This window comes from Capricornis sumatraensis, chromosome 15 (assembly GCF_032405125.1).
Source record: "Capricornis sumatraensis isolate serow.1 chromosome 15, serow.2, whole genome shotgun sequence".
In the NCBI taxonomy this organism is placed as follows: domain Eukaryota; kingdom Metazoa; phylum Chordata; class Mammalia; order Artiodactyla; family Bovidae; genus Capricornis; species Capricornis sumatraensis.
Genome location: NC_091083.1, coordinates 20,909,649 through 20,937,291, shown reverse-complemented (window position 1 = coordinate 20,937,291; position 27,643 = coordinate 20,909,649). Strand labels below are relative to the sequence as shown.

The 27,643-nt window shown below is 34.5% G+C and overlaps 2 protein-coding genes across 31 annotated transcripts in view; one reads left to right on the top strand and one right to left on the bottom strand.

Annotated features, from left to right (window-relative positions):
- Positions 1-1,956, top strand: part of PDSS1 (decaprenyl diphosphate synthase subunit 1) — a 39,852-nt gene extending 37,896 nt beyond the window's left edge. Inside the window, exon 11 of the mRNA XM_068987912.1 lies at positions 1,548-1,956. Coding sequence (XP_068844013.1) covers positions 1,548-1,688 — 141 coding nt within the window. The 3' untranslated portion in view covers positions 1,689-1,956. The remainder of the gene's footprint in view (positions 1-1,547) is intronic.
- Positions 1,099-27,643, bottom strand: part of ABI1 (abl interactor 1) — an 85,353-nt gene continuing 58,808 nt past the window's right edge. For 2 of the 30 annotated variants that reach the window (XM_068987890.1, XM_068987904.1), the window contains 8 exons: positions 24,829-24,929; positions 23,526-23,666; positions 22,912-22,935; positions 20,081-20,210; positions 15,167-15,314; positions 12,116-12,206; positions 8,200-8,375; positions 1,099-3,924 (listed from right to left, as the gene is read on the bottom strand). In XM_068987890.1, the coding sequence (XP_068843991.1) occupies positions 3,749-3,924; positions 8,200-8,375; positions 12,116-12,206; positions 15,167-15,314; positions 20,081-20,210; positions 22,912-22,935; positions 23,526-23,666; positions 24,829-24,929 (987 nt within the window). In that variant the 3' untranslated portion in view covers positions 1,099-3,748. Of the gene's footprint in view, positions 3,925-8,199; positions 8,386-12,115; positions 12,207-15,166; positions 15,344-19,138; positions 19,220-20,080; positions 20,211-22,911; positions 22,936-23,525; positions 23,667-24,828; positions 24,930-25,662; positions 25,678-27,643 lie in introns of all 30 variants that reach the window. The other 28 variants (XM_068987887.1, XM_068987901.1, XM_068987896.1 and 25 more) reach the window with 24 other exon arrangements.

Below are 27,643 nucleotides of genomic sequence, written 5' to 3'. Positions count from 1 at the left end.
CCAGTCCATCCTAGAAGAAATCAGTCCTGAATATTTACTTGAAGGACTGATGCTGAAGCTGAAACCAGTACTTTGGCCACCTGATGCGAAGAACTGACTCATTTGAAAAGACCCTGATGCTGGGAAGGATTGAAGGCAAGAGAAGGGGACGACAGTGGATGAGATGGTTAGATGGGATCACCAACCCAATGGAAACGAGTTTGAATAAACTCCACAAGTTGGTGATGGACAGGGAAGCCTGCTGCAGTCCATGGGGCCACAAAAAGTTAGACAAGACTGACTGACTGATGTATAGTGTATCATATGCAGACAATGACGGTTTTACTTTTCTATGCGAGGCAACCACTGTTGAGTAATAGCAGTGAGTGGACATCCTTGTCCTGTTCCTGATCTTGGCAGAAATGCTTTGTTTTTCACCAAGGAGAATGTTGTTTGCTGGTGGCTTATCATAGGTGGCCTTTATGTTGAGGTAGGTTCCCTCTATGCCCACTTTCTGTAGTTTTTGTCTATCAATTTTGTCAAAAGCTTTTTCTGCATCTATTAGAGATGATCATACCGTTTTCATTCTTCAGTTTGTTAATACGCTGTGTCACACTGATTGAATTGCATATACTGAAGAATCCTTGCATCCCTGGGATAAATCTCACTTGGTCATGATGTACAAACCTGTTAATGGGTTGTCAAATTCAGTTTGGTAGTATCTTGTTGAGAATTTTTGTGTCTGAAATGTGTCATATTTTGAAACACTTGGTAAAGAAAATCTGAGTCCTTTCAATCATGATGCTACAGATACCTTGTTCTGAATGACAGGGAACCATGCAGAAGAAAATAAAATCAACTATATGTCTTGATTCTGCCATAAACATTCTGACATAATAGAAATAGTAAATATAGTAACTTTATTAGTGTTTAGCTTTTTGAAAGAGCCAACATAAAAACATGGTTACAAAATGGAATTCAGATCTCTATAGTGTAAAGACAGGAAAGAGAAGGAGCAGTGGTTTCCTCATCTCAGATGAGGTGAAGTCAGAAGTTGACGCTACATGATGACAACAGTGATCAATAGAAGAACTGAAGACAAACGGTCTGGTCAAGCTGGGAGACAGTACGGCTGGGCTTAAACCCCTGTCTTAACAGAAAGGCAATAGATAATTAAAACCAACAGACAAACTGGTGCCTTTGGAAGAAGAAACTGTTGATTTTCATTGTCAGCTCGTCTGTATTATGAATGTATTATGTTAAGTTGCACTTAGAATTTAACTGCATAAATGTTTATGTACGTATAACTTAAAAACTAATACTTAAATGAAAAACGGGGGAAATAGATGGCTACTTGGTATTAATGAGTTCACTGCTTGCCATGGTAACAGAATAAAAATGTGCTTCAGTCTGAGGAAAGGGGGAGAGAGACAGAGAACATTAGAAGCAACGTCCAGCTCTTAATCAGATCTCAAGAGTGTTTTAACTCATTGTAGCAGGAATTTAAAGAGCTGATCCCAGTGGCTGACATGCATCTGTCCTGTTGTATTTTGTTCCACTTCTGGTAGAGTGACGGTGTGCAGCAGACAACCTACCTCGCCCAGCGGTACTGCCACAAAGCCGTGAGAGAGATCAGTAAACTTCGACCATCCCCAGAAAGAGACGCCCTCATACAGCTTTCAGAGATTGTGCTCTCAAGAGACAAATGACACCTCTTTCTGGTATTTCTGGCAGCTATTTTACCAGATTGTGCCTCAAGAATTCTGTGGAATATACTTTACTTCATGTGCGGATAACCAAAAAAACCATTTAAAAAGATCATTTCCTTATTAATGGGACTTTTTTTTATTGGCAAAGTTTTTCAGAAAACTTTTTAAATGTATTTAAACCATCTGAATCTGTCATTCTAGTCCTGTAAACTCTAATCGAGGTATCTTGATGGTTATATGTGGTATTGTTTACACAGTTATAGTAGCCACATGTAAAGCCATTACACAAATAAATAATCAGTGTTAAAATTCATATGGTTTATCTTGTTTCACCATAGGAGTAAAGATCATAAAACTGAAGTCTACATTTCAGTCCACATTAGTTAGATTTTAACAGTATCCAAAATTTCATATAGGAGAATGGTTTATTATAAAAGACTGTACATAAAATTTAGACAACAGGTTATATACAAAATTAAGAGAACAGTCCACTTGAAAAAAATGAAGAAGGTAGCTGATCACCAGTGATACTGAAATCATGTTTAAGATTAACAAAGGCAAAATGCGTATGCAACAGTCACATTGATTTGGTAGCAATAATGGCCTTTAATTTTCAGAAATAAACATCTTGCACTAGTCTTACCATTTACTATACTGTTGTAAGTCTGAAACGCCCAGTAGTACATAACTAGAAATCCAAACAAATCACTGAAACACAGAAACCCACGATTGAGTGCTCTACTTCAATGTCCTAGGCAACAGAGGATTATACAAGATGAGAAACACCCCTCGAACCCTCCCTTAAGGGGAGACACACAAAGTGCACATGTTGCATTTCAATTATGTCAAAAGACAGCACAGATCTGTTGGCCAGGTATATCCCTGTCCAATGATTAATACATGGCGCACCTTTTCCCCCCAATTACTTTATATTTAAAATCTTTTCATGTTGCAAGTGCCAGGTAATGGGTTAAACAGTGTCTATTCAAAAATCCACTGCATTCACTTCTACCAAAAAAAAATATGTAAAAGATAATTAGCATTTCCTATCATTGAATCAGTATATGACAGTCCACTGGAAAACCAGAGGACCTGGAGCAGTCCTTAAGAATCTCACCTACAGCATGTGCACTTTGACACATTATCTTAGCTTTGAAAAAGCTACTTTACAAAAGGAATTCAGTAGACTGACTTGTAAATAACCATCTCTGATTTTAAATTCTGCAAAAATCAGCCACTGCTATTGGGATAGGTTGAGATAAGGCTAAATTTTTTCCCAAGTTAATATATTGAGAAAATAGAACCATAATTCTGCAATAAATCAGTATCTTTTATTTATCATTATTTTTAAAGCAAACCAGTGAAGGAAAGGACAAAAAACCTTTGGTTCACTTACGTATTTATGAATGGAAAAAATTTATAATGCAAATTCACTGATTTAAAAACGTAGGTACAAATTACAACATTACAGGTAACCCTTTGTTTTTGTTTTACGTGGAGAACTTAGACTCAGTTCATTTCAAGAGACCTAAGTACGAGTACTCCAAGTATTACACAAATTGGAAGCATCTTGGATTTTTTTAAAGTATATTTCAATACATAAATTTGTATGCATGCTTTAAACAAACAGTATATTTCAAGAATGAGAGAGTCTAAACAAAAAGTATGACCAGCACCAGCATTTAAGTTTTCTGATTTTTAGTATTAGTCTGACAGAGCGTTAGTAACCATGCTGCACTGAGACATGTGATGGCACGATCTGAATCACGATTTATTAAATAGACCCCACACCCCCAGAATATTTAGGCTGGTCAGCAAGTTAACAATGTGTAAGTATGTAAGCATAATCCGTGACAGGCAGCCTCGTGTAGAATGCTGCTCAGCAATCCACAAACTGCCTCAGAGATTTATGCTTATAAGTAGACATTCAATTATACCAATAAAACAGCATGTTCTGAAAATATGGGCACATTTTAAAACATTTTAAGACAATTCTGTTAACCATAATAGTCCCACAGTATGACTGAGTGATAATAAGAATCTACTTTAAAAGCAAAAATTTAATCAGTATAGTGCATGATTGATTCCACATAGTTTCCTGGGAACAGACCAGTCACTCGATTGCAGACTCCTTCATACCAGCCATCGTCGTTTTTCTTTATTACATAGATGATTGCACCCTCCATAAATGACAGCTCATCATCCTTGTCTTTTGTATAATCGTATATTGCCACAACTGTGAAGAAGAATTGGAAGATCGTGTGAGTGCATTATATCCTACGTTTAATTGAATTTTTAAATGTAATGCCAACGAATAGTATAGCAAACCCAACCTTTTTATGAATACTCTTAATTCTTAAATCTCTATATCCAGATAGGTCAAGTAGCCAACTGTGTGCCTAAATTACTAGCTTGACCTTCAGGCCAAACTGACAAATAACTTGAGAAGTCAAGAGTTTCTACAAACCTATTTAGGAAAGGTCTCTGAATTTTAGGGTTTATTACATGTTTCAGTTCATTTGTTCAAATATCTACTAAGTGCCAACCATATGCAAAGCACCATTTATCAAAGTAACTATTGAGTAAAGCTGCAGAGCCAATCAGTAAACTTAACAACCCGAGCTATCTAATTTAAATATATATATATTGTGAAGTAAATCTCATCCTGCTCATCCCAGAAAAATACTCATATGTTCATATAATTTATGGGGCTATACCTAGATAGATAGATTATATATATATATATATATATTTATATATTTATATACCTTAGAGGTCAGCAAGAATTTTTCTTTATTTTTAAAGGAGAAATAGGTAAGTAAAGACTCACATAAGACTTAAGAGAACATTTTTGCTATTTATTGAGTTATCTATGATCATGCTGAGTACAAAATATCCATTTCCTTTGCAAATGGTGTTGTGCAAAGGAAAGGCATGAAAAAATCACTAGCTTTCCAAACCACTGGTTTATTATTTTAAGTCTTCCTTCTTTCTGGCTTTATAACATGATCATTCTAGAATATGCAATTTTCCAATATATGTGAAACAGTATGTCATACAAAATTTTTTTCAATACCTCATGTAATCTTTTTCTTAAAAGAGGATTTTTAAGACATTTAAGATATTCTGGAACTCATTATTTCCTTAAGAAAGGTGGCTATGCTCCGTAACTGTTCTGAATCAATAAATTACAATAAGGAAAAGACCCGAAGTACTGATCCACAGCATCATTTGATAGAGTAAAACAGGCAATCTTTTTTTTTCCTCTTTACAAAACAGTATATGAAGTAAACTCAACAAGTACATTTTCCTCCATTTTAATCCTGCAGTGAAATCACAGTGTTGTAATCACAGGCTCACTTAACATGCCCAGTTTCAAAACTCCAAAACATACAGAATAAATAACATTAATTATCCTGGTATTTTTGGCTAAATAACCACCCAAGAAAACCAAATGACTGCTAGAAACAAACATTTTCTTTTGCATTCTGTCACATTTTTAGTGGTATAGATGAGTTTTAAACTGATCATGACAATGCCTGATATCCTCAAAGTCAGTCAGCAAAATTAAAATAGTATTTCCTCATGTTCTTAGTTCCACTTATACTAAGAGCTGATAAAAACACTGCACCCAACTAATTGTTTCTATTTGCCAAATCCCCTCTGTAAATGAAACTTAGTTACCCCTCACCTCCCCTTCCCCAATGCATATATTCTCATATAACAGTTCTCACTGCCGAGTATTTAACCATTAACAATGCACGTCCATCCTAGTCTGTAGGATCCTAGTCCACATAAAGTGCTGAGCTCTCCCTTCTCTATATACTCACTGTAGGGTTCTGTGGGACTAGAAACCTAATCTCATCTACATCTGTCATGAATGCATGTGTGCTAAGTCACTACAGTCGTGTCCAACTCTCTGTGACCCTATGAACGCTTTGCAGCCTGCCAGGCTCCTCTGTCCATGGGATTTCCCAGGCAAGAATACTGGAGTGGGTTGCCATGCCACCTCCAGACCCAGGGATCAAACGTGTCCCCTGCATTGCAGGCAGATGTGAGGCACCAGGGAAACCCCTACATCTGTCTACATGATAAAAATCAGAAGATAGCTATCTAGTCCCTCTGAAATCTTCTTTTTCCTCAACTTAGAAACAATGCTTTTAACTTGTTATAGATACACTGTCTTAACTATTTCAGCCTCCTGAATATCGTCCTCAAAAGTAAACATACTATTAGTCTAGTGTAAGTGACTGAATCTGGCTTCTGCAATAGTCATGTCATACTGTTGGACTAACATATTCAATTGAAATCCTGTTAAACCTGGTTTTAATCATCTTGTGACTTATAAAGGTGACTATTAAAGGCTTTAAATATAACCCTACTAAATATCAACTTTCTGATTAAGACCAGGAGTCCATAAACAATGGCCCATGACCAAATTCAAACCAAAGCCTTTCGGTCAATAAATTTTACTGGGGCACAGCCACATCCTCACTTGTGTTCTGTCTACAACTGCTTGTTTTGTTTTCCCCCCTTTGGTTGTGCTGCATGGCTTTTGGGATCTCAGTTCCCCAACCAGGGATTGAACCCGGGCCCTCAGCCTGGAAGCGTGAAGTCCTAACCACTGGACCACCAGGGGATTCTCAACGACTGCTTCTGTGCTACAACAGTGGGGTTGAGTAGTTGTGACAAGTCTGAATGACCAGCAAAGTTTAAGATATTTCATTTTGCCAATATATACAAATACCAAAGAATTATGTTGTACACCTGAAACTAATATGTCAATATACCTTGATTACTTAAAAAGTTTATTATTTGGTCTTTTCCAAAAAATGTGGTAACTTCTGGTTTAAGACTCATTATTTCATTCAACTTGTAAAGAGATTTCTTTAATCCTGCTCTATTACCAAATATATTAACCATTATATCATTCCAAATCTGTTAGGTAAATATAACTTGTCCCATTTTCATAGTTATTTAAATTTGCTTTTCCATACCAGAAAATATGTGTCAAAACACAATTCAAGACTGCTCACGTTTATCATTCTCATAATAACCACAGCGTATGTCTATTTGAAGGTACATGAGAATCTAAATATGAAGTAGAACATTCAAGACTTCTTCAGTAATATGTAGAATATTTACTGTTTAAAAATAGAAAACAGCCTATTTACTTCAACCATATATTTAAAACTTGGGTAGGAAACAATGCTACAGATATTTGCTTAAGGTCAGTTAATCCAATGAAGCCAACAGAAGGGAGTCCATTTCAAAGGCAATCAAATGTAATCAACTACATAGCAGGTATTTTTCAGAACTCTACGAAGACATTTTATTAGCATAGAAGTAGATGACAAAAAACAAATAGACTCGCAAAAAACAGTTTCCTTCCCACCCACTACTACTTAGTAATTACAGTGAGTGTCAGATAATGCAGGTGAATTTGGACATCAGAGATTACATAATTTCAACATTCTGGTGATTATTTTCTCATTTACAAGATCAACTAGCTGAAAACCTTAATTGAGGCTTTTTCTCATATATATCTCCCAATATATATATTTTTTTAATTTTTATTTTTATCCCAATATATTTTTAAATATTTAGATATGAAAGTTTTCTATTTTTATTGTAACAGCTTAGAAATTTGGTTTTAAATCTTTACTAATTACATGAACTTAGTAGTAAATCATTCTTTGTGCCTTATCTGTTTATCATCTTAAAAATCACAGTCAAGTTGGAAATTTGTCATTTGAAAAATCACAATTAACAGACTATATTTTCAATTTAAAAAATTAAAAATGTCTCTCCAGATGAAGGGATAAAGATGTGGTATATGTATTTAATATATTACTCAGCCATAGTAAAGACTAAAATGCCATTTGCAGCAACATGGATGGACCCAGAGATTAACTTACTTACTACTTACTTACTAAGGGAAGTAGTCAGAAAAAGACAGTAACTTTGTGATATCACTTAGATGTGAAATCAAAAAAATGATACAAAATGAATTTTAAAGAGAAACAGAAACAGACACACAAACATAGAAAAACTTACAGCTAACAAAGGGGAAGAGGGAAGGGTAGGGATAAACTCGGAGTCTAGGATTAGCAGATACAAACGACTATATATAATATAAACAGCAAGGACCTACTGTATAGCACAGGAAGCTATATTCAATATCCTGTAATAAACTATAATAGAAGAGATCTGAAAAAGAATTCAGATATATATATACACACATACACACAGGCATATAACTGAATCACTTTGCTGTACACCAGAAACACAACACTGTAAATCAACTATACTCCAATTAAAAAATAAATAGAAAATAAAGAATCCTTGCTTTATATTGGGAAACGTTTAGGAACTAAATCATCTTGGCTGAATAAGGGTGTTCAAAAGGTAGAGACATGCTGGACTAGGTATTCTTTACAGCTCTAAAATACGATCATCGCTAGTTCCTTCCTGTTACAGCAATTCAGTGATGACTGTACCTGTACCTTACCTTTCTCAATATAATTCTTGGGGGCCCAAGCAGGATCCCCATCTGCATATGGGTCGTTATACTGAACTACTGCGGCCTCCTCATCTTCATAATCCACTGGCGGCGGAGGTGGCGGAGGTGGCGAGTCGTCAAACATTGGGATGTCGTCTGGTGGAGGTGGTGGTGGTGGAGTTGGACTATCAGCAACTAAAAAATTCAGATAATTAATTGAAATCAGAAATCAGACTAGATGGAAATTCCTAAGTTAGCAGAATTTAAGGAAGCTCTATCTCATATACAGCATGCACTATAATAATACATGCAAGATTAGAAATAAAAGCTTGGTGTGTTAAAGCTTCTACTACTTTTAAGAATAATTTTGCAATAATAAAATGAGCTAAAAATTAAAGGTATTAGGAAGTACTACAAATTAATGAATGCAGAGGTTAGGAGACAATATGTCTTTTTTTTTTTTTCCTTTTAAATAAGACTACAGGAGTAAAGAAGTTCCTTTATTCCAAGGTTCAGGTCACAACAAATGTCACTCTTTAGTTAGCCTCTCTCCTTAAATAAGCCTTATGTCATATCTGTCATTTGGACTATGGTAAACATTATGAATGTTAGTTTAATGGTTTGATAACCATTTATTGTGCACATTCATGTCCCCGATTTTGGCTTTTAGTTACCTTTAGTTTCAAAGAAATCTCTAGTGAGTGGATATGTGTTGATTTTTATTTGTTTTATGCAAGGGGAAAAAAAAAAAGCTGTGGTGTTAGGTATGACTCTGTTGTAGGTTTTCTATTATTTAAATTTTAACAAGAGAAAATAAATGTAAAGGTAAATAATTTTAAGCTAGCAGAAAATCTCATTAAATATTTTTTAAATGTTTGCATTCATAACTTAAAAAAAAGGTAATCAGCTTCTTAAATGTAGAAAGCAAGCTAAGATTTCTGTATTATTGCTTGTAAAACTAAGAATGGAATGAGGGAAAGACTAGATCCTAAAGATCCAATTTCCTAAGAATACATCCTCAATAAAGATTTTAAAAATACAGTACTGCAGGAAGATGTTTTAAAAAAAAACAACAGAAAAGAACTCAAATCATGCAAAACAATAAAAACGATTCATACCTCAAATTCTAGATGACTGTGGTATGTATGATTTAAATAAAGGTGTAAACAGTGAAATGGAAAAAATGTCATGCTAGAATTGTTTCAATGAATTATTTTGATACCAGGTAACAAATGCTCCCAATATTAACGAATTCAGAGCTGAAGCACAACTAATTCTTAAATTTCTGATCCACAAATTTCTTTAAAAAAAAAAAAGAAAATATTTTGATACAAAGAATTATATAGTCTCCAGTATCTGAGAGAATTCAGAATTCGAAAATACTAATATTTCCAACATACTACCTCACCTGCCAATTTCTGGGGCTATTTATATGCTCAAAGAAAATGGTCATCATCTATTGTAAGATAGTGTTAAAGTTTTCCACACCCTATTTGCAGTAGTGAGCTGAGAAGATAACCAAAGAACCCAGATTTAAAACGTATGCACATAAGAGCCCTACTGACAACCACTTTAATTCTGTGATTTCTATTTTATCAATTTGGGGTGAGGAAGAAGACTATTAGGAAATAAGTCCCGTGTGCTGATGCTCACTCAGACAGCTCTCACACGGGTGTGCAGTTTATTCTTCCTACAAATGCTAGGATCCATTTTGTTTCTGCCAATCCCTTCTCCATAAAGCTTGCTAATATTATTGAGATGAGAAGAAAATACATAAGAATCCATTCTGACAGTAAAGAGTCATAGCTCATATTCTTAATATGGCTTAATGAATAAATTATGTATGTTTGCCTGAATTCTTAAAGTGCATTTACTCTTGATTTATACACAACTTACTAGTCTATTTTTCATTCAACGGTCTTTATACCCAACTGCTGTTAATTTACACTGGCTTATCTTCAAATTGCATACACTGGGCCAAGAGTCTTGTCATCTAATTCTCTGTGCATAATACTCTGTCTAGCACCATGTATAATTAGTTCAAAAACGCTTTCTGATGTTAATCATAAACAGATGCAAACATATTGCTTTTTTAGATGCTCATGTCTTAAACTGAAACACATTTACTAATAGGTTAACTGCTCTGTGCATTCATTATCACCACTTTGTCAAAGAAAGTGAATGTTAAAGAACATAGAAAATTTGTTATTCATAAAACATTTAATATACTGATACCAATTTGTCAACAATCTTCCTAACATGCTTTCAAATAAAACAGATGCCAAATAAAGTGAGGCATTCTGTGGCACCAAGAGAATTACTGACTCAAGATCACAAGTTTGGGAGAAGAACTGAAATAGTACCATGGCCTCTAGAGCAAAGACCATACATATACATTACACCAAATGTCTGTTTAAAAAAAGGATTACCAAATATCTAATCAATAAGCTTTGGACTCACTAAATGGATGTTTATTATGGCTATTTTAAAACATTTTCTAAAAATTCTCGGCTATTAGGCAGTTCAAAGGTGGAACTGGCTTTGTTTTTAAACTTTTACAAACAATTTTTAAACTCTTAGAGCACCAAAAACCAGCAATTTACCTTTATTCACTAATTTTTTAAAAAGAAGATTCGCTTATTTTTACATGTTTAAACACGTAAGAGTTTCCAACCAAATGTAAATAATAAGGTTGGTTTAGGCTCAGAAATTTCAGCATCGTGAAACTGTTTTATACAAAGTCTATTAAATCACACATTTCTTAAAGATGGGGACTTTGTCTTAGACTATGTAAATTCCTCCCAGAGCCTAGGATATAACACTGAATGAACAAATACTTGACTGGACAAAGGGAAGAAACGTGGAGAGTAACACAACAAGGTCAGGAGAAGCTGCAGGATGGAATTTGCCACAATGTTTTCTCCTGGAAGATGGGCTGGTCATTTGAGTTACACACCTTGTTCAAACCTTTCTGAGATTTATCTGCATGGTGATGAAGCCAAATGAAGTGAATTAGTACTAGACCACCTTACCATCTTCAGCATTTTTGGCATAATATAATTCAATAATAGCAGTATTTTCCATTTTGCCAAATAACATTCACTATGATCATGTAGTTAGGATTATGTATCTCCCAGAACGTCAAAGTAATCAGGTGGTAATTAAAAAAAAAAAAACAAACTTCTATCCTAATTCATATACGCAAAAGAATTTCCTAGTCAGTCTGACCTTCCTTCAAAAAGACCTAAAAAATGTGACAAGTCTGCCTGTTCAGAAATCATCGTCATGGGCCAAAACATAAAGAGGGCTCTACACGGATCATCACTTAAATGGAGTGCATAGATGTCATTTACTTATTCTTGCAGATCCTTGTTTATCCTAATAACAAATCTTTATATAGGTTCAAGTGTATAAAAATTTGAACAAATAAATCTTTCAAAGGCTACAAAGTTTTCTTCAAAAATACTTTGTAACTAAAGGAGAAAATGCCAAAAAAAACCCACCCAAAACAAAGAAAATAAACCACCTGTCCTAATAAATTTAATCTCACAGTGTAACTATGCATCTTGAAGAGTTTGCTGGCAACAGAAAACTAATTCCCCTAAAAGCTATTGAAAGCTAGTAGCTTCCACGCAATTTTAATTTGAGGCTTTGATTATGCTTTCCTTAAGATCTGCAAAGATCTGACTTCATGTTTTAGAGCATGTGAATACATAGGAAATTGCAGTTGTGACATTCATCTGAGTCAGTAACCATGCACACAGAGGAAAACTGAAGATCGTGCTCTTCAGTTTCAATAACAGATCTGCACCTATTTTCAAGGTAAGATTAGCTTCTCAACAAAAGTAAGGAAAATGATGACTCATCAGCCATGCATGCTAGAAGGAGACAGCCTCTACTCTTGGACAGCTCAGGTTTTCCAAACTTACTGTTTTCCTGCACCCTGGCCACGAAGCCTGTGAGAGGTATCTGTGGAGTCAACTGAGGCATAGGGGGAGGAGGTGGAGCAATAGAAACTGGCGGTGACAACACAGAATGGGGGAAGTAAAACAGATAAAGGAAAGAAAAGGAAACAAACAAAAAGCAGAAGTCAGTTACAAGGACCACAAACATAAGTATGCAAAGAACAGTTTGTAAATGAAACAAAACAAAACAAGAAACAAAACAAAAACCTGCAGAACCTTCATTTCCCACAAACAAACCTAAAGCTGAGCTGTGCTTAGCCAACCAGTAATTTTATTAAAAAACAAATACATTTATTTTAATCCTACTGTTATAGTGTTTGGGGAAGATTTAGATTTACCATCACCTTCACTTCTATGCAATGAAAATTTTGAATTCTAAGAAAAGACTTTAACAAAACAGGTAAGAATAAAATACCAATAAAGGTTTCTAGGATACTGTTAGTTTACCTTACCTCTCTAATCCTAACAGGTATGTCTAGCTTTAGGGTAATGCTGTAAATCAGAATTCACATAAACAAAACAAAAATGTTATGGAATAGCTGTTTATTCCATGTATAAATAAATGCATTAGTTATAGGTTTCCTCAAAAAACAGTTCTTATGTATCTATAGCATACATCTAAATTATATATAATATAATCTTATTAAATATATCATGCATGTATGTTACAATAAGATTATATAATACATATTATATAATTACATGATAGTATAAAATCATGATTTATCATGTAAATTATATGATTTAATAATAAACACAAATAAGAATTATATATTATATAATTATATAACAATTGTATGATTGATTATATAATCTTATTATATACAGTAATATAATCTCATTATGTAGCTAAATATTCTATATATCTATATCAGCTCTCTAAAAAAAATCCTTAAAAAAGGTTACTATTATTTTTTAAGTTGACAATCTTAAATACATCACTCTTAAATTTACTAGGGAATAAGAGTGCTCCATATACCATGTTAATTGTTCACTGAATTTCAAGGGATATTTCAAGGGACCTTCTTCCTTTTATATCACAAAATTCTGTTTACTGGTAGTCACCAAGAAATGACACTAAATTGACAGGGGAAATTTATCGGCTCCCAAAGATCATTTAACTGAAAGACTGTTTCCATTAATCCAATCTAAGAATTGTTTCGTAAGCATAAAAATCCGAAAGAGGTTCAGTGTACAAATAAACAACTGAGCAATGTATGTATTCATTTTCACTGTATGGCTAAAAACAACATTGAACTCACTATGAAATTAGTCCTGGTTCATTCTGATACTCTGTATATAGAAGTATATACATGTGTGTATATAATGTTCCAGTATATACACATTTATATATGATAGTTTTAATAAAAGATTACCTTTTCAATGTAAAAAAAAATTTTTTTTTAAAACTTCCACAAACCTAAAAATTTAAAAAAACAACCCTTAGTAACTAGCCATGCTGGTTAGTACATCAAGAAAAGAAAGGTTATGCTGCAACAATACTAATCATATGCACAGAATATGCACATCAAAACACTAAAAACACTTAACATGCTACCACTACAACACCAACAGTAACTCAGGTTGAGGGATAATTGATTTGACAACAGATAATAATATGTTTAAAGTGTGAGGCAAATTTGCTTTACAATATCCAAAAATATGGACAATCAGTAATGACAGTGTCTTCTTTGAGGATAAGCAACCAACCTAAGTGGTGTTAAAACAGAACTACACAAACATGTATCAGGTGAAGAGTCACCAGAAGCCCTATTTGCGGAGTAAACTAAGTAAATGTCTAAGTGCAGAAAAGAAAAATAACACAAAGATGAGAGCTAAAAATGCAGCATAATATGAAAAAAAAAAAAGGTTCATGAAACTAGTGAGACTGATGATCAGATTAACTGCGGGATTCTCAGCCACCAGCTACTTTTCTTTACCAAAAGGAGAATAGGGGAAATGTGAGGTAAAATTCTAACAGGTAAAGTTTCTCAGGAGCTTGGATGAAAATTTCAGGCTGGAAAAGGGTTCTATAATATAAATTTTTGGATTACTTGTGAATTATGATATTTCTGCTAAAGTGATTTTCAATTCTTAGAAGGCTTTTTGCTTATAACCACAATTAAGTCTTTAAAATTTAACCAAAAAAAAGAGAGAATTTAGTTCTATTTTAAAACATTTGTTGAAAACATGCATCATAAATAAAAAGATTTAAAGCCCAACTTCTTATGTAAATATGGAGTATTCAGCATTTTCTAGGTAACATAAAATAACATGCAGCTCCAGAAAGTAGCCAGAAAAACCACATGAGAAAGCATGTTTCAGTCTGTGTCTGGTGATCACTGTTTCAAGCCAATAACAAATACTGAACAACTGGCTCATTTCAGATTTCTCCTGGTTGGATTGAGCATCCTGATATGGAAAGTGAAATTAATGACTACTCACTCTAAGCAACTGGAACTTTTTCACATTTTATGTCAAAGTTACTTTCTAACCTTAACAGCCTTTAAACACTGATTGCAGTTAGTGTTGAGATGTGCAATCTGAAGTGAACAGAAAGGATTTGTCAAAAGAAAGTCCTCCCCACTGTTATAATTATTAGAGACAGAATAAACAGGCATCAAGAATGGATTTTAATGGTTTGGAACTCATTTCAGTATAGGTTAACAAGCTTAAAAGTGATAGCCAGCAATTTTGTTATAATTACTGAAAAGAAAAATTGTCACAATATTTTTAATTTTACTGTTATCAAACTATTATTTTTTAATTTCAGCTTAATTCATTTCAGAGTTTTTCCTCTTTAGTTCCATTTACAGTATACTAAGTGAATCGGAAGTTTTTGAAAGTGATAAGCAATTGTTCTTAAAATGATGATTCAAGGTCTAACTTCTTAAAACAAACATGAAATAACATGGTTTCAATTGTTGTCTATCACTGGCAAGAACAATTTAAAATAATTTCCTTCAAAAGGAGCTCCACTGCTTGCGTGCGCCTGCTAAGCACAAGCTTACTTGAATTCTGAGAATAAAGTGGACCTCCATTAACATGAGGCTGAGCAGAAAACTGAGCCGTCACAGAGGGAGTCCGTCTGTATCCACCAGAAGATGTCGAGGAAGTGGTAGAGTTGTGCCGAGAAATCTGCCTGGTCATTGTGCCATACTGGGAACCAGGAGCTGAGCCCGGGGCTGCTGGAAAGCATTAGTCAAAGGCAACCAACAAAGAACTTGAGCATCGCAGGTAACCTCCAATGGCAGAACAAAGAGAAGCAGACTCTCAGCAAGAAACATTTTTTATCACTTTTTAAAGTCCACAGCACAAAATAAAGAGAAAAGTAAAGATACAACACGAATAGCTCTATCTCTGAACTTACAAAAACTTACAAAAAAGCAGAAAAAACAGATACTGTGTGGAAAGTGCGAAAGTTAAGTATGAAACATTCTTCAGCCTTTTAATTTAGCATAATCCCAAGTGGTATTTTGCTAATAAAATGTATAATCTTTCTTTGTTATTTCAGAATGTATAGTTTTTATATGTCAACTGTGTCTCTCCCACAAGATAAGTACCAAATGACAGTCTGAGGTGAAAAGCATTAGTTTTTAGATGTGACTACCTTAGTATCTGGATTGCACACTTCTTTTTCATTGGCAAGTCTACAGAAACACAGTCTAAGAATCTAGCCAGCCAAATCCACTTAAATTATAAAGTTTAAACAGGTAAGCTTATTTTCCACATTTACTAGCATATTTATTTGACTGTTTACTGTATTAGCAGTTATTATCAATGCATATTATAGTAGAATCTTTTTTTTAGAGAAGCACAATTTCTAGCTTCAAAGCACCTATGTCAGCTTTGTTGTATATCGCCAAACTTTTAAGAATTCCACACTTTACCCTATCACTTAAATTTCTGTGACTGATAAAACTGAAAAAAACTTTAAGACTGTAAAATAAGGGCATTTTAAGGCAGTTTTGGGTAGAAAATCCACTATCTTTCCCCACATATTCGGAGGGCTTTTTTTTCCCCATAGTACATCAAAGCAATCTTTTCTTTTTTAATTTCAAGCATATTTAAACTAACTAAAGTATTAACAATACTTAAATTTTATTCAATGTCATCTTTACCAACATCTTCAAAGTTTAAAATTTTAAAGGTTAATATAAAGTTCAAAGCCTCTAAAGTTAACTATACCTTCCAGGCAACTTCAGGATTTATATCATTCTCCCAAACATCTAACCACAACTGAAGAAATAAAAAGGCAGAATCCTGGTTTCCTTTCATTCAGTCATTTCATTTAACCTCTCCTAGAGGCCATACAAATTATTAGAAAAATCATACAGCAAAGGCTGTTCATTAGAAGAAGTGCTAATATTTAACATTTTGGAGCTCCCAAGCCATAGGCAGTCACGAATTAAATCATCCACACACTCATTTTCTAAACAGAGACACACTTTTAAGATAACTGTCTATTCAAATGCCTTTGAGAATGAGTAATTCTGGACAGCTAAGTTTTCCAAGGAGCTAAGAGGTAATCCTTTAACCATTTTTAATAGAAATCCTAGAATTATTTTTTATATTTCTTTGACTTATATGCTGCTAAGTCACTTCAGTCGTGCCCGACTCTGTGACCCTAAAGACGGCTGCCCACCAGGCTCCCCCGTCCCTGGGATTCTCCAGGCAAGAACACTAGAGTGGGTTGCCATTTCCTTCTCCAATGCATGAAAAGTGAAAAGTGAAAGTGAAGTCGCTCAGTCGTGTCCAACTGTTCGTGACCCCATGGACTGCAGCCTACCAGGCTCCCCCGTCCATGGGATTTTTCAGGCAAGAGTACTGGACTGGGGTGCCGTTGCCTTCTCCGTGACTTATATAAAAACTACATAAAATCCAGGTTATTTTTTTTGGTGACTGAAAACCAGATAGAGCTATTTATATAGTTCCAAACCAGGCCAATTTTAGAATTTAATTTAGTATTTTATTATGAAATAAGTCATAATGTTAAAGGGTATGTTGACTGATGTAAATATAATTATATATGCTATGTATATATAAATAATACATATACTAATGTATATTATAACTATTTACAATGGTTATATATAATCTGTTTATATATATAAATATTATTTGTATATTTGATTATATAGGATTATATATTCTGTTGGTTTGCTGTTTTCCTTTTATATTTTTTAAGATTCATTCACGTTGATAAGTATATCAATATATCATTCATTTTTTTGCTTTATTTACATACAAACATGCCACAATTACAATTACTTATCCATTCCACTGTTAGACATTTGAACTGCATCCAGATTGTTGCTATTATTATACCACCATTATGAACATTCCTAAATATGGTTCCTCAGTTTCTCTGAAAACAGTGGTTCTCAAACACTGATCAGAATTTTATCTTAAGGGCCTATTGTGATACAAGCTGCTTGGCTCCAGTCTCAGTTTCTGAATGAGGAGGTCTGGAATGGGACCTGAGAATTTACATTCTTAACTAGCTCCCACGACAATGATGCTATTGATCTGGAAATCATATTTCAGAAGCCACTGCTCTAATTCAGTGGTGGTTAAACTTTTTGGTCTTAGGGTCCACTCTAAAATTAGAGAACCTCAAAAAATTTTTATTGAAGTGAGTTACAGGAATAGGTAATTACCATATTAGAAATTAAAACTGATTTATCTTTAAAACACATGAATACACAAATACATGTTCCTTTAGCTGTCAAAAATGATGCTATCAAATGTTATGCAGCCTCTGGAAAATTCCACTGTGTCCTTGTACCAGAATGACAATAAAAATGGCAAACAAGTCTTTGTATTATTATGGAGATAATTCTAACCTCAAAAACGCCAAGAAGGGATTTTGGCAACACCCAGAAGTCACATATCTATATTTTGAGAACCAGTACTCTAGGGGAAATATCTAGAAATTAAATTGATAAATCTAAGGTAAGAAACCTGGTTCAACTTGACTGAGTAACAACAAATTACTTTCTAAAGGGAGCATATTAACTAATAAACTGCCACCAGCAATGTACCTTTCTGTTACTGCACATCCTCACTGACATTTCGTACTCGGGGACTTCGACATGCTTACCTATCTAGTAGCTATAAAATAGTATCCACTGGTTTTTATTTTCTGTCTTCCTGATTATTAATTAGGTTGAGGGCATTATTTTTTCCACATGAACTTTCTGCCAACAACTTCTATTACTAGGGCCTTTTTTTATTGCTTCCTTTTCTTTTGAGTACAAGTGGCAATGTTTTTAAAAGAAGATGCTAGATGTTTTTATTTCACCTAAGCTCCATTATTTGAGACAGTTCTTTATCCATTTCCACCCAAATGCTACTGTGCATTTCTAGGCTGAATGGTTTTATATAGTCTATATTTGGAATTCTTATATGCTCAATCCAGTCTCCCTCAACCTGGGAACAATTTAAATGTATTTTATTGATAAAAATGTTTTCACAGCACCCTCAGATGCCATTAATCCTTGACTACAGCAGAGTCTTTCAACTGTGAGCCACAGGAAAGCCTCAGAGCAGCCTACACATCATTCTCTTTTCCATTTTTCTTCTTCCTGTCCTCCACCTTCACCCCACTCCTTTGACTGTTGTATGCACCAGGGAGTTCCAAATTAAGTCTCACTTTAAAAAAATACTGTGTCACTAATAAAAAAAATTTTTTTGAACAATCACTGCTATAATATTCCTAGAAAGATCTAAACAAAACAAAAGCTAAACCACATTAATTTGGTTATAAACAAGGCAGAGACACATTTGACATCACAGAGAAGTTTCTAAATAACTTCAGAGGCCTTTCACAAGGAGAAATTAGTGTAAATTAGATTTAATACTTTAAACTTTGTACTACCACCTACAACCTAATAACTACTACAAAAGCTAACCGTCTAACAGGAGCTGACTATGAACTAGGCACAGTAAGTTAAATCACTCCAGTGGTTATGCAGTCTCACCTATCACAGTGTTCGCGGGGAGGGGAGGTGGAAGAGGTGGTGCTGGTGGAGCTCCAGAAGGAGGGAGGACAGAAATGTTTTCTAATAAAATAGTTTATAATTCAGGTCAGAGTGCAAGAAAGAGAACTAATCATTCTGAAACAGTAAGAAAGTACAGTGCTTTGGAAAGAAGAAAAAAACAGAAAGACACCCATATGCAAAGCATGTTAAAGAATAAGAATTTTACAAGGTAAAAAGGTCACTGAGTTCACATTTTCATTAACTATAAAATACGCCTGTTTTTATAAGTAGCTTTTACTCCTTTTTCAACATCCTTGAAAAACTAAGAATTTTTCCCAGTTTTGATTATCGAACTCATTTTTCAAATGTATATTTTAACAACAAAAAGTCTTCCTTTCATTTACTAAACAATCAAGGGACTAATCATAGCTCTACTATGATTTCTTAAATTTTTATATAATCTAAAAAGTAAAAGAGCTTTTCTTAGTTTAATCCCATGTTACATTCAGAGTGTTTACTGATGTATGTATCGATTATCATACATAAAAGCAGGAAAGTCACAACCAGCTATCCCAGAGTTGATACACCTACCAGCCTACAAGGCAACATCAAAGTTCAGCGATGCATAATTCACATTAAAGACACTGATCTTTCAGTTGAATTATCAACAATATTGGTTTGCTCTTGAAATAGTAATTATTATTCTTGACTAGTACCCAAGTATTTCTAAAGCAAAATGGCCCCGAAGTTATTTAATATGCTTTTTTTATAAGTAAGGAGAAACAGCTGCAAAACTCTAAAAGCTCTGAAAACCAATCAAAAATTGTTCTTAAATTTGTTAGCTTTCATTCTGGCAACAATCACATAAATTTAATAAATAGTTTTATCTAATGTAACTAAATTGCTTCAGACTTCCATAATAAAGCTCATAAATACCACCACATATGACAGTGGATTAGTGGATGACATACCTGGTCCAATGGTGGGTGGTGAGGGTGTAGGCACGGCGATGGGAATGCCAATACTGCTGCTGCCACTGTTCTCTCGGCTACCACTTCCTCCACTGCTTCCACTGCAAAAGGCAGAGAAACACCATGAAAACAGCAATTCTAGGGACTCCTTCAAAAAATACAATCAACTCAAAGCCACCAGACACTATTATGATGGATGTGTGTATGCATATGTATACACACACTTACATAGAAAGAAACGTTTTAACTGTCCAATACAAATTTTAACTCTAATACCTGAAGTGGTTTTTGTGTTTCACTGTGTGTGTTAGTTGCTCAGTCGTGTCCGACTCTTTGTGCCCCCACGGACTGTAGCCCGCCAGGCTTCTCTCTCCATGGAATTCTCCAGGCAAGAATACTGGAGTGGATTGCTATTCCCTTCTCCAGAGGAAATTCCCAACCCAGGGACTGAACCCTGGTCTCCTGCATTGCAGGCAGGTTCTTTCCTGTTTGAGCTACAGGGAAATCCATGTGTTTCACTATGTTTCTCCATCTACTGAAAAACCAATATAATCATATAGTACTCAGAACTGTAAGAGATCATTGAGAAACGAATGACCAATACAATCTCACATACAATGAATCAGCAAGGATTTAAAACCTAGTATAAACAGCAGTGAACAAAGCAGACATGAACTACACTGTCATGGAACTCCTGGCTGAGAATGGGAAAGAGACATTAAAAACAGTGGGATGGAAGCCACAAAAGATGCTATGGAAGTTAATAAAAATGGTAACCAACCTTAGTCTGAAATTAATATGCAAACCTCTAATTAATCTCAAAGAATGGTAGTAAGACAGGGAAATTTTTGGAAAAATGAGCAAATAAGAAGACGGTAATGAAATTTCACCAAGGAACATTCTAGAATAGTGGATACTATTAAATTTTAACTTCTGTGGACTTACTGTCCCTTTAGGTATACAACCTCACGCTGACCAGTTTCAGTAATGTGGAGTGGACATGTTGTTGTTCAGTCGCTAAACCATGTCTGACTCTTTGTGACCTCATGGACTGAAGCATGCCAGGCTTCCCTGTCCTTCACTGTCTCCCTGAATTTGCTCAGTCATGTCCATTGAGTCAGTGATGCTATCTAGCCATCTCATCCTCTGCCACCACCTTCTTCTTTTGTCCTCAATCTTTCCCAGCAGCAGAGTCTTTTCCAATGAGTCAGTTCTTTGCATCAGGTGGCCAAAGTACTGGAGCTTTAGCTTCAGTCTTTCCAATGAATATTCAGGGTTGATTCCTTTTAGGAGTGCACATGTACACATATGCAAATATACATATGTACCTATGTAGCCTGAAGCTCCATATTCTATTTTTAACTCAACATCATTGGTTCACTAGGCCCAGAAACCCAGCAGAGTAATAATCTGCACTGTCTAGATTAATGTATTTTCTTCAATATGATCCCCCTATAATTACACTGTCACATACTAACAGAAGGGAAAAAATATTTCTATAACAAAAATAGTCTGATTTGAAGGCCTCCCTCCTCCCAAGCTAGTCAATACTCTGCTTTGTGCCACCACCATATAACAGACAGATGTACTTATGTGCTTGTATGATTAACTAATCTGTATGCATTTTTTAAACATGGAGGTTGGCAAGTTACAGCCTACAAGCCAAATTTGGCCCATAGTCTGATTTTTATAACCCATGAGCTAAGAACACTTTTTAATATTTTAATTAGTTGGAAAAAATCAAAATAACAATATTTTATGACATGTTAAAATTACGTGAAATTCAAATTTCAGTAAGTTTTGTTGGAATACAGCCATGCTCATTCATTTACGTGCTGCTGGTGGCTGCTCTCATGACAGAGCTGAGTAACTGCAGCAGAGACCATATGGACCACAAATCCTAAAGTAATGACAAATCTAGCCCTTGATAAAAAAGTTTGTTGATCCCTATTCTAATAGAACAAATTCCTGAAAAAAAGAACTGTATCTCACTGGTATATATCCCTAGTATAATGAAGTAACTTAGTTGTTGAATATGATTAAACTATTACTACAGCCACTACAGAGAAGAATCATGCTTTGATGTAATAATTCAATAATAAACATATAAAGAAACAATTTAAAAAACAATTTTGGTCCTCACTGAATTCATACTGTAACTGATACTGTAACTTCAGACATCAATATGATAATTTATTTACTAACAGGAATAACAACAACAAATAACAATTACATAGCATTTAAGAGCTTGGTATACCCTATGGAACTGAATCCTTCAAAATAATTTTAACAAGTTATATCTCTAATAAAACCAACCAAAAATCAAGGTAAAGAGCAGTTCCCTGCCCAAGTTATTAAATGAGAGGTAAAAATTAAATGAAAAAATTAAACTATACAATAAAGTACTCCCCAAATAAAGTAGTTACTTTAGGGGGAGGGAAGTAGAAGCAATCACTGGGAAAGGCCTGAAGCGGACTTCTGGGTTGCTGCTACTATTCCATTTTTTCATCTGCGTGATGGTTACTAGACTATATTCGGTTTGTATTAATACATCAAGTTTTATATTAATAAATTATCTCCTTTTCTGAAATGCATGTTATGTTCCATACCAAGTTTTTAAAAATCCACTGGGTAGATTCCCTGGTGGCTCAGTGGTAAACAATCCACCTGCCAATGCAGGAGATAAAAGTTCGATCCCTGATCTGGGAAGATCTCACACGCAGTAGGGCAACTAAAAGCCCATGGCACCACAGCTACTGAGCCTGTGCTCGAGAGTCTGAGAACCACAACTGCTAAGCCCACGTGCCACCACTACTGAAGCCCATGCTCTGCAATAAGAGAAGCCACCACAATGAGAAGCTTGTGCACCGCAACTAGAGAGCAGCCCCTGCTCTCCTCCACTAGAGAAAAGCCCACAGAGCAACGAAGAACCAGCACAGCCAAAAATTAAGAAAATAAATTTTTTAAAATAAAGGGGAAAAAAATCCACTGGGTAGTTGATTTCTAGAACTTTTTAAAAAACAATTTATATAATAACATATTCTACAGTCTGTCAACTCTCCTAAGAAATTCTTCCTCAGAGCTTCAAGTTTAAATCTCATTGTATAGTTTCTGATATTTAACCATTTACCCAAAAAATTTCACAGTGGTTATCCTGATCTTTTTTTCCTAAATGACCGTTAAAAAAAAAAATTCTTTAGTCTTCATCCAAATGTACATATGTACCTTTGTCAAAAAGAGGAAATACTAGCAATCTGCTAGTAGTATAGATACTAAAAAATCTTAAACAGAAGTCATGATATAATCTTTACAGAAACGTATACAGTATTATCATCCTCAACCTTATCATCTATGTTAGCGTCAGAGGAGCCCTTTACCTATAATTCTACAGCCCTCTACCTATAATTCTAATTTACCTGTGTGTCCTCGGTCTCTGATTTAAAGAAGCCGTCCTGCCTGGACTATGTTGACTTCCCAGCCTCGCAGGACTTGTCATGTAGTCATTAGGAACTGTTGGAGGTTTAACAGGCTCGAGGGTTTTGTAAGGAGTATTTCGTCTAAAGAAGCATAATAGAGAAAGGAGTAATGGATAAGAAAGATAAAATGGTATTTTCTCCCAAAATTTGTGACTATCCCTTTATTACCAAGTATAACACAATTTTTTTTAAATACTAAAGTTTGGTTTTAAAAAATGCTTTAATTGGAACATATGAATTTTGTTACTTTAACAAAAGCTAAAATCTGTTACCTTTTCTTAGGAAAACCACTAAGAAAGGTAAAAGTTCTAACTAATCTTATTTCTAAAAATAATAGTTATAAGTTTTTAAATTCTCAGTAATATGAAACTTTGAAATACATATGATTCCCAACTCAGTAACCCACAAGGCACTGTCCTTATATATTGTGGAAGCTAAATATCTCCTCTGCAATTTATTCCTACCTCAATATGGGAATATTAATATATGGGCAAGTACATTCTGGCCCCAGTTGTGATGCCATTAATTTCTCAATAAATGATTTTAACTTTTCTATTTAACAACTTCATGTTTTTCTTCAGGGGCAAGAGGTTCACAAAATGAAAATAGAAACTAAGAGCCTACAAAAAAAGTTGCTTACTGATTCCTGTTACTATAAAGTAACGATTCCACCGCCCCTCCACCAAAGAAAAAGGAATACTATAATGTGAATAATCTTTCAGGACTGTCTTACTAAGTGTTCAGTATTTGCATTGCATTGAAAATTGGGAAGGAAGAAGGCACAAACTTCTCTTTTCTTTCTGCACTGGCCTTCTCACAAAGCTACTCTAGAATGAAGGGCCCCAAAATGACCAGCAGAAGCACAGAAGGATCCCCAGTAAAGATTCCCAAGTCTCAGGGAAAGCAGAAATGGGGAAAATGGAAGAACTGCAGGCTACCAAACCAAAGTATGCAAAACAGGTCACTTATTCAAAGTTCTGTAATATAAATATTGCAAATACATGTAAAAACAATATATATAGAAACCTCCAGTTATTTCATTTTATGGTCAGATTTATATATATGTATATAAAATTTTTATAATGAATTGGAAAATAACAGACTATGCTCATTTATACACATACAAAAAACTTTTCTGGTACAGAGTTCCTCAGAGAAATTACAGAACAGGCAGATTCATTTTGGATTCACTTTGGATTTCCTTCATTGGATCTGAAGAACGTAGATGTAACTGAGTTCTTACCCCAGCGTTCCCCTGCCTGACATGGGAGGACTCGGTGGTTTCTGAGTAGGAGGATTTGTTCTCGACAGTGTGCCAGTTCTTGCAGGCTGGTTATTTCCATGCTGAAATGTGGAAAGAAATGCTTTTATTTTTATATCAAATTGTTCTCTTGGTGTTTTGACACCATGTATTATTATTTTTAAAATATCAGAATGTGAAATAAGGATTCCCAGACAGCTTTAATAACAGACTTTGGTACTATATTTTAAAAAGTCAAGATACCACTTGCACTTGGCTTTTCGTATTATTTTGCGCCCTTCATGCCAATTAATTGCAAAATACAGGTGAGATTACTGAATTTTATATATTATTTTATTGTTATACATGGTCACTGAGATCTAACTTTTCTGCAATTCAAATATTCGGTTTCCTGAAATTTTTGAAACGTGTGCATGAATATAAACTACAGATCTCAGTGTCAACTTGCTAAAATATTCATCTGAAAAATCACCTCTATCCCAACAACTCAGTAACAAAGTCACATGTAATGTCTGGGAAACCTCCTAATTGTAAGTCAATAAAAGCAAGGCAACTATCAAAAAATGAGCAAAGCAATAAATGTTAGCAAAATTAATGTTCCTATATAAATGCAGATGTCAATATATCTTTGATATATTAACACATCCAAGCTAAATGTTGCTGATTTGAACTGGGTTTGAGTATATTTAACCCATATAAATCCTATGGGGAAAAAAGCAGACAGACATAGGAGAAGTTTTCAAGTTTTAGTGGCTCTGCAGCCTCTATCAATACAGAAGGAATACTGTGGATCAAGTGATAAGTAGTATCTCTTACCTTGGCTTTTAGCCACTTTACGTTGGCAAAAAAGGGGGGAAAAAGTAGAAATTAATTCTAGATATCTTATCTGATAGGACAGTTACTTGATTCATGTTAATAAGCTTTTACCCAGTCATATTTCAAGTATTTTATAAAGAAAAGACATCCACGAGCAGTAGGGAAATATTCATAGGTATCACATATTCATATTTATTCAAAGTAATATATTCATAAGAAAATCACCACTTAATTATGTCAATCTCATGCAAATTATGTAATTTCTTAGGTCAATATTTTATCCTATCAAACTAATTCAACTGAATTATGGATGATAAAAAAACTTTGATTTAAATACAAACACCATAGCTCATTAAATGTATGGCTATTTCAGTGCATCAGTGCACAGACCTTAAGACTACTGGACAATGGATGCTCATGCTTCATTATTGGAATGGTACAGAATTTTAAAGAGTGATCAACTGTAAATGTTAAAATCCAAAACTACAAGTTGCTTCCAAATTCAGAAAAGGACCTAGCAGCTCAGGGTTTAAAACAAAATTACAATGCACCATAACATCTTAGCCAAATTCTAATTAAGGAACAGACAAATAGGGTCTGGAAACCCTCTCATGTGTAGCTTAAGAATCCAAATCCAAAGAGGCCAGCACTGATAGATAAAGAGTTTGTTTTAGTTTTAAATTTCCTTCTGAACAAGTCTGACCAAAATTCAAAACTGGAAAAAAAGCTGCTTTGATCCTAAAGGCTACATCTTTGAAACCTGGCCAGCTTATATATAGAACTAATGTGTCCAAAGCAGCCTACTTGCAACATGCCACTTAAGGAAAATTATCTCCAGAATGAAGTCTTTTCCTACATTGGGGAAAAAGGGGTTTCCTCAAGTTCTTTCCATCTCATTTGCCATTTTAAATTTGTATCTTATCATTTTTCAAGTGACCATAAAAGCAACATTAAGGGAAGCATCCAAAAATGGAATATACCTGGACCCACATTCTTATTGCTAGAAACTGTGCCAGAACTTTGGTATTCTTTAACATTTGTTTAGAATAACACGGCTCATTATTATCTAGATTAAACAATGTCTGGAATCCTACCTTGCCACTACATTTCACACCTGGATTTAGAAATTAAATTTGAATAGCCTCATTATCTTTGAAGAAAAGACATATTAATGTGATAGCATTAAAATACACTAAATACTATTCTAAAGTAACAGCTTCCCTCATATGCTGTTTCGAGTGAATGAGAAAACAAAAAAATAGCATTCAAGTATAAGCTAGTCCCAAATGAAAGGGTGTAAGGATAATTTATTTGGGAATAAAAATTCTACTTGAATTCTGCTACTGTGTAATGGTGTAACCTTTACCTGTTATGGAGCACAGGCTCCTCTGTTAAGTGTGTGTTAATTTACACAAAGATGTTGGGAATGTTGGAAGGAAATGATCTCTATACCTTACAACTCAAAATGTAATTGGTTAGCAACTTAATGTTCCACTTCACTGTCCCACTTCAATGTCCCCCAAGCACGTTTTAGAAATAAAACATCTTAAGGAAATAAAACTCACTTCATTTCCTTAATATTTACATTTATGGATGAGTCAGTTTACCATCTCCCTGGACTCTCAGGTTGAAAACAACAGAACTCTTATTCCACCCTATCTGCAGGCCTTTAGTAGATCATAAGCTTCGCATACCACAGGAATGAAAGTCTGTAAGATGCCAATTCCTCTTTGAAATGATTCATCAGTTTATTCCTCTAATAAAACTGAAACCTTTAAAAACACCATTCCTATGTATTATAAAGCTTCAGTGTTTCCACTAATAAAATGGAACAACCCTTAGATCACATGATCTTTTCAAAGCTTGAAAACAAAGACATATGTGGAAAATCCTTCACAAGTTATGAACCAGGCTCTATAGCTATTATTATTAACAAATAATTTTAAGTGTTTCTACTATGTATTCAAGTTTACTCTGAAAC